Source organism: Nestor notabilis, unplaced genomic scaffold, assembly GCF_000696875.1.
Source record: "Nestor notabilis isolate BGI_N333 unplaced genomic scaffold, ASM69687v1 scaffold22142, whole genome shotgun sequence".
NCBI classification, from domain to species: domain Eukaryota; kingdom Metazoa; phylum Chordata; class Aves; order Psittaciformes; family Psittacidae; genus Nestor; species Nestor notabilis.
This window is the reverse complement of record NW_009919167.1, coordinates 1,980-12,600: the sequence shown is the minus strand read 5'-3', so window position 1 is coordinate 12,600 and position 10,621 is coordinate 1,980. Positions and strand designations below refer to the sequence as shown.

Sequence of the window (10,621 nt, the reverse complement as noted above, 5' to 3'; positions counted from 1 at the left end):
CCCAGGGTGAGACAAGGCCCCAAAGATTTCCATTCTGCTCTGCTGAAAATAACCACCCCAAAACCTGGACCTCCAGCTGACCGAAGGCTGAACAGCAGGGATAAATGCAAAGAGTCCAAATCCTGAAGGCACTTGGCTGGAGGAGCACTTCACATGGAGCGATTAGCCCTTCCTGGGCAGAGCCAGGACAGTCTGAGGGGCTGGACCAACCAGGCTGGGTGCAGACAGCAAGAGGTGGCTGTGCTCCAAGGCAGAACAGGGTCCCACAGAGTTCCCGCAACTCCCTTTGGCTTCTACCTGCTCCCTCTCTTGAGCAGGCACCGGGAACGGCTCGGAGAGGGTGGAGGTGTCTGAGGTATGTGCAACAGCATCGGGGTGACACCAGCAGGTGCCCGGGCTAAGCGCGGAGCCCCAGCAGGCGCGCGGCGTTGAGCACGTCGTCCCTCGTCAGGTAGCAGCCGCAGAGCTGGCGGTACCCGGTGAACGCCTCCCGCCCGTGCAGCACACGCCAGTTGTCTATGAACAGGGCCTGCAGGAGCAGAGAGGGGGCCATCAGCAGGGCAGCCACCACAGCCAGGACCCTCTGGCAGGACAGCTCTGGAAGCTGGAGGTCCCTCATGCACGACCCCTCCTGCTCACCACTGTCACACAGCACACGAGACCACAGCCAAATGTTTCACATCACCTAGCACAGCTGCTCTACCTGAAGCAGCAGTTCTGCTCTGCTGCTCACCAGGAGTGAAAACACGAGGGCTACCAAAGCAGAGAGACACATTCTGGGCTGTTTCTTTGCTTTTTTAATGGAGGGGCTGGGCAGTAGTCCACCAGCAACAGAAAGGGGCCATCTCCTGCCTCTAGACTGTCACTTCCCCCTGGCATCCTCAGGAACAGAGGAGTGTGGGGGCTCTAAGATGACCCTCTTCCCCACTGGACCCTTTGATTTCTGGGGCCCTGGGCTCAGGCTGAATCTAGCCCCTGAAGGAATAAAAACCCTTTCAAGCAGACAGAGCTGAAGGAAGAAGCTACACACTGCTACACCCTCAGGTCTACAATCGTGGCTCCAGCTCTTCAAGTTCCTCCAAAGCTAAACCCAGCATCAGCCGTTCAAAGCACAGGGCAGAGCTTTTTCCTCCCAATACCAAGGTGTGCTAAGGCATCTTGGCTGCTGCTGGGACACGGCCCAGATCTCCTGCGACTCACTGGCAATGTGAGGGTTAAAAGATAATCCCAGAGCAGAAGTAAATACAGCTTCCTACACCTTTGTATTTCCATCACACTGAAAGTTTCTTCTGGAAGAAGCCAGAGGTTGAACACTAAGTGTTACCAGCCCCTCTGTTCTGGGGGTCCTCATTGCAACGACTGGGAAGATCTGTCTCCTCTCCTCTAGCTGGGACTAACCTTCCCGAGGCAGAGTTTGAACTAAACGTTTCTGCCTTACCTGGAAGCTCATATTCTTTTAGGACAGGAGGAGCACACACCCCCAACAGGTGCCAGTACTGTAATACAGGCCACCTTAGAAGAGCTGGGAAGAAAGCTGCAGTATGTGAAGCATTTATCTGAGTGGCAGGAAGCACATCCAAAGGGCCCTGCCTCCCTCCCCGCACCAATGCCAGGCGAGTCTCCCAGCCTCAAGCCCTACCTTGCCTGGCTTCAGTTTGACCCAGAGCTCGTTCTCTGGCCTGCGCAGCTCCGCGGTGAGGGTGCGGTGCGCAGCGTACCAGCGGTGCACGACGTCGTACGGCACCGTGTTGATGACAGCGCGATCGTAGTTGTTGTACCTACAAGCAAAGAAGAGGTCAGAGACTGCCCACGTGGCTCCACGAGCACAGCCGGGTATTCCCACAGGGAACCGCAGGAGCCTGGTGGATTAGGCAGTATTAGGAGGCCAGAGAGATGACATGGGAGGTTACACTGCAAGTGCAGGACTTTGAGGAGAATACCCAGCACTGGGAGCAAGGAGGAGTTTACTATCAAGTGTAAAACTGTTCTTGCTGGTGTCCCATGGAAGGATGTGCCACAGCAACGGGCAAGGCCACGGGTTGTCAGAAAAAAAGTGCAAAGCAGTGCTGGGCAGGCTCCTGCACTAAGCCAGGCTGGAATTGCAGAAAGCAGCTCAAATTTCCTCTGGAAATGGACCAGTCCACACTCTCCCTGTTTGCCAGGCTGATTCCTAGAGGCTTTTTCAAAGAGGGGCTGAATCCTACTGCCTCTCCAATGAAGGCAGATGGGGGCACGGAGCTAAAGTGAGGATGAGAGGAGTGAAAAGCCAGAGTTCAGTACTGACACCCATCGTTGTATGGGTGGTTCTGACGCCTCCTCTAAAGCAGCGGTGCACAGCCCTGGAGGAAACGTGAGCTGTTCCTGTGGCTTCACCCCTGCCCCTCAAATAGAGATTGTTTTTTCACAGAACCACAGACAGCTTTGGGTTGAAGGGACCTTAAACCTCATCCAGTTCCAACCCCCTGCCATGGGCAGGGACACCTTCCACTAGAAGGTATCATTTTAGTTTAGGATACCTCCTGAAACCCTCTGCTGTCCGCCCCAATCCCCTCTCCTCCCCATTAGCAAGAGGCCTCACGCGGGGTGTTACCTGATGAGATAAAGCTCGTTGTTCCAGGGGTAGACATTGAGAACTGGCCCAATCCCAATCATGTGGTTGTGACAGTCTCCCACGTTCTCAACGTACTCGTGCTTCAGCGGGACCTTGGTGAGCAGCTCGAATTGGTCCGGGGCGCGCTGGAGAACCTGCTCCGCCGCGTAGAAACCATCCACCAGCAGCGTCCGCCCGCCCGTGCCCTCGTGCTTCAGACAGTGGAACACTTGGATGCTGCACAGGCAAGAGAAACCAGAGCATGGAGACACCGTGGCTGCCTGTCCCGTGCTCCCCATCAGGTGCAGGTGGGTGCAACCACCCTTCTGGTTTCACTGAGGCCTGCCAGGAATGGAGACAGACCAGCAAGTGATGGCTGTACCTGCCTGTGCTTAAGGCCTAATCTCACCCATTTTGTCTCCTGAACAGGCTGACTGCCCACACTGCCTCCCAAAGCAAGTGACATGAGCCTGGGAGAGTTCCAGTGGGGCAGGATGAGGCCCATCTCATCCAAAGTCTATTCAGGCAGCAGAATGAAGCTATTCCACAGCATAAACCCAACTGCCTGACACCATCTCAGAACAAAAGGACAGTAAAGAAATGCTGGTTGTACTGTTGAAGTTGTTAGGAAGTACCAGGGGAGTCCTGGGTGACTCATTCAAAGGCACATATGTTGTGGTCTCCCACAAGGCAACACATTAAAGACCCTTTGGAAAGCCTGGAGGAGTCCCCAGTGAGCAGCTTACCTACAGGCACATCCCTCCCCAGTGGGAAACCATCTAACTCAGCTTTTGTCCTTCCATTACTTCTCTGAAGCTCCTCTTTTCCTGTGTCCAAGCAACGTGGACAATGTGCTGTTAGAAGCAAACACCCATGAGCTGCCTCCAGCCACCTACTCCCCGTTTTCCCACTGTGCCACCTTCCCTTGTTAGAAAATGAATGGTGACCTCCTGGAAAGCCTTTATCTTCTGCTTTCCCTTCAGGGCCTCTGAACCCAGCCCCACAGCAGGGGATAGGGCAGCACCTCCCTGCTGCACCCCCACCAGCACCTTTTCACCTGGGTGCTCTATTCGCCCTTTACAAAGTCAGTGTATGAGCAATGGAGCAAAGGACACTGTGCCTCAAAGGCAACAACCTCCTCTTGTAGCTCAGGGCTCTGAGAAAACCTCTTTTCTGGGCAGGCTCTTTGGTACCTGAGGAGTTGGATAATGTTGCAGTGTTTCCCGTAGCTTGGGGGTTTTCTATCTTCTACCCTTTGTAGTAATTTAACCTGAGACTTGTCAGGTTTCAGCCAAAGCAGTGGGGGGAAGCAGACATGGAAATGAACACATCTTTCTTGAAAAGCACCTCATTTCAATTAGAAGCAGGTCAAAGACTCAAGTGTTTTGGAATAAAGTCTGGAAGAGGCTGGGAAGAAGGGATTTCTGGCACAGATGGGGGCCCAGAAAGCCAGAAATTCATGTTCTTCCTGCACAACTGTGGCTTTGCAGAATTACAAGCATTAACGGTTAGCCCTGCTAACTGAGCCCATGTTGCCTTTGCTTGGTGCAGGTGGAAGGTTCCCTACCTGAAGGGAACCCTTCCAAGTGGAAAAGAAAGATACAAAAGAAGCTAATGAGCTCTGTAGTTCTGGCACCGAGCAGTTACATCAAAGCCCTTTTGAAGGCTGAAGTTCTGATTACTCATTATTGTTTTATTTGATGTTGGGGAAGATTCTGTGAGCTCCCAAACCAAGTCAGCCAAGCAGGTAACACCACACAGCTCACACCATGCAGGTCACTGCAGCACAGGGGTTCTACACTCAGCTGTTAACTGAAAACAGAGAAGCCAACTACATCCAGCGTGGGGCAGGACCTGTGCTCTGTGTACTTCCAGCTGCACAGAGCACAGTCAAACCCATTGACTTTGCCCCTGACATTGAGCTGCCTCCCCAAAGCTTCCTGCCTGGCAAGGCACAGACAGGGCTCAGGGTCCTGGTCTGAAGGGCTGCTCTAAGACCCACCTGCAGTCCACAGATCTCCCCCTGAATCCTCCTCTGCTTTTCCAGCTCTGCACCGCAGACCTTTCCCATTAAGATGTTTAGCAAGTTACAGCCTCACTTGGGAAGAGCTGATCCTGCCCCGGGGTGGGAGGCGTGGACTTCTCTTTGTACCCTGGATTGCAGGAGATCACAGTACTTCCATCCATCTCCCCCAGGCTATTTCTCCATTGGACTGAGATGAAAGCAGATAAAAACACTATTTAGGCTAGAAACTAAGCCTAAAGTGTCTTGCATTTCCCCCATGAGCCATGATCTGCTGCCTTTCCATCTCCAGCTGGGTATCAAACTCACACCCTAGAGGCTGTGTCAGAAGAGCAGTTTGCAGAACAGCCTTTGTGAAGCAACGCTGCAGCTACAAACTGCTTTCTAAAGCATGCAGGGGTGTGAGCTTTGCAGGGCTGGGGGAGCCTGGCTTCAGCCTACCTGCAGGGCTGCACCCCTGCCAAAATGCAGCCCCCAACCCGCGTGAACTGGTGCAGAGCAAGGTGAGCAGGGCCTCTGAGCTGCCTCCGCATGTCGTGCCAAGGGGAGCTGCTCTCCCAGAGCTCCCCAGACCACAGAGCCAGCACCAATGAGGGTGAGGAGGGTTTGCCCCGGCCGGCAGGGGAAAGGCAAAGCAAACCTTTCCAGCAGCAGCTTTGTACAACAGCTCATGAGGGACACTTGCTGCAGGGGGAGCTGTGCTTTGCCACGTGGACCCGAAAGACACCTCAACCCAGCTGCTCACCCCAATGGACGCTGTGTAGCATCTCAGAGGCTCTGAGAAGAGACTGTCAGAGAAGCTTCAGGGTAGCGCAGAAACACCCACAGTGTTGAGTCGCCTTTGTGGTTACAAGGACTACTTGAACCACAGCAGTACCAAGCTGCAGTCACTATCTAACAGCCAAGTCCTTAGCTGCCTGCATTCTGGAAGGCCCGGAAGTTCCAAGCATAGGAAAAAGTGATCTACAGACTCCCCATTGCACAGGGATCAGACGGGACCTGGAACTGCTGAGTGCCCAGAGCATCAGCAGCGCTGGAGACAGTGGAGCCCCAGCAGAAGCACTCACCCACAGGGCTCCTGGAAGTAGGTTGTGTCTGTGTGACGATCCAGAGCCAGCTTGGTGTAGGCAGTGTCCCCCCGGGAGAAGTCGGAGGTGAAGTACCACATCCTGCCGTAAATGGTCTCCCTGCAAAGGGACAGGGGTTACAGCACATGCTGAGGGGGCAGGGGCAAAGCAGATCCTCTCCTGCTTCGAGGTCACTCCCCTCCAGCCTCTGTACAGAGGAAATTAGAGCAGAACAACGACATTCACATTGCCAAGGGCTGTGAGGTGCTTCCCATGCATCCTCCAGGGTTCAGCTTCTCACTGTCCTCCCCAAAAGACTGATGGCAACTGTCAAACCAAGGAAGCCCCTGAGCGGTTCGAGGAGCTGCCAGGGCACAGCCAGCCCCTGCCTGCACCCACCCAGCAACAAGCCTGCTTCTTGTTCTCAGGATCTTACATGCACAGAAGGGGACAGACAGAGGGACAAAAAGTGCTCAGGGGCTACAGGGGGAGGGTACCTGGAGCAAAAAGCTGCCTGGATATGCCTTGGAGCCCCTCATTTCTATTTATTTCTACTCATTAGAAGCAATCCCTCCTCTCCCAGTAGCCCAAGGCAAGTTCAAGTGTTTCTGCAGCTTGGATAAGAGTTGAAACTCAAACCCTGTCCTGCCACGCTCTTGGGCTGCTTTAAACACAGCAGAAACATTTCTCACTATTTTTCTTCAGTGAGAGCTACAAACTGGTTCTGATCTCCCTGGCTCCCAGGGCCAGGGCTGCCCTCCTAACCTTCCAAGTCATAACAGGAAATGTCTCTCTTTGCAAAGCTCTTCTCTTCCCAGACAGGCCACTTCCTCCAGTCACTCCTCCCCGTGTGCAGTCCCACTGTCACAAAAGTCACCACACGCTCCCGAGGCAGCTCCACAGCCTCATGCCTCCAGGCTCTCCCCTAGGAAGAGGCAGATCCCCCAGAGCAAGACTCCATCTCGGTTCAAGCACAAGGCTGTGGGAGACCCAGACCTTTGCTTTGCAAACCAGGCCCCGCTGCACGACGTGCAGGCCAAGGCAGCAGCGCCTTCCCAAAGCAGAAGTGAGCGGTGTGCCTGTCACAGCTCCCGGCAGAGCTGCGGTGGCATTCCCGGGGCAGCCCCAGTTACCTGATCAAGCTGATCCTTTCCGCCACCATTTCTGTGTCCTCCTTGGTGGGAGCGACGTTCTCCACGAAGGCGATGCCATACAGCAGGAAGTGCTGCAGGAACTCCCTCAGCCCCGCGTCCGTCTCCAGGAAGCTCCGGCAGTCCACGGAGGGCACCTGGGCCTGGCGGTAGATTTCGGCGTTCCAGAGGATCCGGGGGTGCATCACCTGCTGCTTCTGCCCCTCATAGCTGTTCTTCACCAGCCATTCCAGCCCGTAGCGCGTCACGTGCCCGTCCGGCCCTGAGCAGAGGGAGCAGAGCCAGTCACCACCAGAGCACGATCAGCACAGCCACCAGTCTCAGACAGTCCTCACCCCATTCATTTTGGCTGGTAACAGACTCTTTGCACCCTGATGCCACCCAAAATAATGTCTGGTTAAGGCTGCAAGTCCTGAAAGCATCGTTGTTGCTGCAAGGAGCAAAATTTAGAGCCAAGGGCCTCAACTTCAGTGGTTCTGGTTTCTACCGGCAGGACTCCAAGGAGAAGTTGAGCACTGAAGACCAGCCCATACATAAAGGCAAGTTACAACAGAAGGGAGAGAGCGACTGAGGAGAAAGGTCAGAAAATGCGAGTTCTGACCTGGGATACCAGCTCAAATAGGAAGGAAAAGGAACCCAACCATTTCTTGATCAATCTGTTGGCTGCCTGCATTGCTGCTGGGTTCAAACAAACCAGTGAAACACCACACACTGAAGATACTCACACCTCTACCCAAAAAGGGCTGGGGAGGAGGGGGAAGAAACACAGACACACATTTAAAACTGAGACATGTTCCAGCAAGAGTTTAAAATCTGCTTACAGCCAGATCTCTTCCCAAAAGAGCTACTGATTTAGAGACAAGGCTGCCCTCTCCCAGCACACCTTAGAGCAGGATCCACCATCGAGGCTCCTTCTGAGCAGGGCTGGTGGCCCAGAAACCACGGAGCAGGCGCTTTGCTACTTACAGGTGAGGCAGAGCGTGGTCTCATCCACTCGCACAGTCTTGGGTTTGATTGCCAGGTCCACGCTGGCCGTGTCCAGGCTGCGCTGGTTGGTCTTGGCATTGTAGCAGGAGGCGGAGCGGCAGTGGTCCCGCAGCCACACGAAGTCCAGCCGCATCAGCGTGTTGGCGTATCTGAGCTCTGCGGAGGAGGCCAGGCTCAGAGCTGCTGCCAACAGGCAGAACCACCACCAGAACTGAGCCCACAGGTTAGGATCCCACTGACAGGGGGGCACAGCTGTTTTGTCACACTATGGAAGGTCTTCACAGAAGGCCTGGCTGTCACTTGTCTCACCAGGGCTCCCTTCTCACCTAGCTCACCCTGCAGCAGGAAGGAGCAGAGCTAACATGCTGGTCACATACTTACCTCTATCATCTCTCTTCAACAGGGAGTAAATTCAGAGCTGTACAAAACCCAGCTGCAGACCCCAGTTCAGTAATACAGGTAAGAGTCAAATAATCACCCCAGCATCCAAACCACACACACATTACAGGCCCCACCAAGACCTTGACGCGGGGCCTTGACATCCATCTAGTGTTTAAAGCCTCTTCTCCTTGTTCCATCCCAGGACAGCTTGGGAATGCTCAAAGCCCTTCAGAAGGGGGAGCCAACACAGAAAAGAGGAGAGCGCTTCCTGCTCTAGTCCCACTCAGCTTTGAATCCAAGTATCCAAGGTCACTTTGCAGTGGGAAAACAATATTCTTTCCTGGGGGCACTGTGTTGGATAAAGGACCGAGCAATTCCCCTTGCTTGCGAGTGACCCAACTGGCCTCAGCAGAGAGAGCCTGGACCAGACCAAACAGGTCCTGGGGAAACTTGTGCCTCAGTTGCCAAGTCACCTCCAAACCCAGGACAACAGTCAGTCCTGCCTTTGGGAATTCCCAAAGGGAACATGGACACGGAGTCCAGCATGCACCCCTCTAGCACAGCCCATTTCAGAACACAGGTAACAAATCAGTCGCAGGGACAGGGCTGAGGACAGGCTGGGAGCAGGGACACAGGAGCCAGCACGTACCCAGGTGGTCGCGGTGTAACTGCCAGGCACACTTGAGGGCCTCCGGCTCGGTGTGGTGGCAGCGAGCGGCAGCAGCGAGGACAGGCCTGGTGTCACCGGGCGGGCGCAGCCGGAGCAGCCCCACCAGCCTCCGGCGCCACATCCTGAGCTGCTGGGAGAGACGGGGCAGAACGGGTGACACGGGGACACATCTGGGGGCACACATGGGGACACACCTGGGGGGCACATCCAAGGTGCTGTTGCCCAACCCGGCCCCCAGCCCCGCACCCCCACGCCAGGCACTGGCTGCACTCTGGGAAAACTGGAATCATCCCCACAGTCATCACTGACAGACACAAGAGGAGAGAGCTCGTGCACCGAGGAGGGGAGAAGTGGGTGGGATGAAAGCAGGGGCTGAAGAGGGGAGGGAAGCCGGTGCTGCACCTGAGCCCGGCCGGCCCCCAGCTCCTGCCTGTCACACAACGAACCGCCAGGGGCTCAGGGAGCTTTTCTAACCAACCTCAGCCCGTCCCGTCCAGCAGCTGCAGCAGCAGCAGCACACACAGGGTGTCTCCTTGTGACCCCCATAAAGCACAGCAGAAAACAGTCCTGGGAAACAAATGAGAGCCCAGGATTTATCAGGCAAAGCAGTTCCAGAAGGGACCACTGCCTGCTCAACGCTCTCGTGCTGCCAAAGCCTCATCTGCTGCAGGTCTCGGCCCCTCTCTGGCCTCCTCAGTTTGAATTCCCCATCCTGGGCAGAAGTACAGTGCTCAGGGACAGAGAGAAAAGTGACCTTGGGTAGAGACACAGGAACTAGAGGAATCCAGGGACTGGGTCAGTTCTAGAAGAACATCAAAACACGGAGGAGGAGGAGGAAGGATGATGATCTCTGCTGCTGCTGCTGAAGGATGCCACCAGCATAGAAGAGAATCCAACCAGTTAATCTTAGGCTGGAGATCAGGAGACCATTTCTCAGAGGGAGATCTGCAACGGCTCTTCAATTCAAGGACAAAAACCTTCCAAGGGTTCAGATGTGAAGCCACACGCAGCACCCTGTCCTGGTTATCCATTGCTGGAGAGTAAGCCTCAACCCAGCAGGATTTTAACAGCACTTTGGCCTCAAGTGCACAGAAACGTGGCACCATCGGGGAGACCTGGACTCGGGAAGCTTTTCTTATCCAAGGCTTGTGATTTTCCTCCGTGTCCCTCTCTGAACACGGGAGCTGTGGCTGCCCAACCTGCTTCTCCACTTCAGAGCCAAAGATTGCAAAGCTCTTGGAAGTTGGTGGTAACAATGAAATCAGCTATTCCATGTTCTCAGACAACAACTTGCTGGGCAGGAACACACTAAACCAGAGGCAGCTCTGGGGGAAAAGCCTGGAAACAGTTTTCTAACAGAGCATGGTCTGAGGTGGGGATGTGCCCCTCCAGCAAAGGCTCACGAGGTTCTTGGCCTCAAGTCACCACCAGCTTTAGCACTGCACAAAGATTCCAACTTGGAAGTGCCGGAGTTCTGCAGCTGGCAAAACGCAACCCTGGCTCCTGGCAGCTGCAGGAATCAGCTGCCAAGTCACAGACATGGACCTTTGAGATCATCAAGTCCAACATTAACCCAGCACTGCCGAGGCCACCACTAAACCCTGTCCCCAGGTGCCACTTCTACACGTCTGTTCAACACCTGCAGGGACAGTGACTCCACCAGTGCCCTGGGCAGCCTGCTCCAGGCTTCACAACCCCTTCAGTGAACAAGCTGCTCCTAATCTCCAGGCTAAACCTGCCCTGGTGCAACCT

At 54.8% G+C, this 10,621-nt stretch overlaps 1 protein-coding gene across 1 annotated transcript; it reads right to left on the bottom strand.

Moving 5' to 3' along the window:
* Positions 1–397: 397 nt before the first annotated feature.
* On the bottom strand, positions 398–9,039 carry TMLHE (trimethyllysine hydroxylase, epsilon; the record flags this gene model as incomplete). Its single annotated transcript, XM_010010120.1, has 7 exons — positions 398–529; positions 1,640–1,778; positions 2,591–2,827; positions 5,681–5,800; positions 6,814–7,093; positions 7,798–7,974; positions 8,849–9,039. Coding segments are annotated over 7 exons (1,276 nt in total), but the record flags the coding sequence as incomplete, so codon positions are not given.
* Between the last annotated feature and the right edge of the window lie 1,582 nt (positions 9,040–10,621).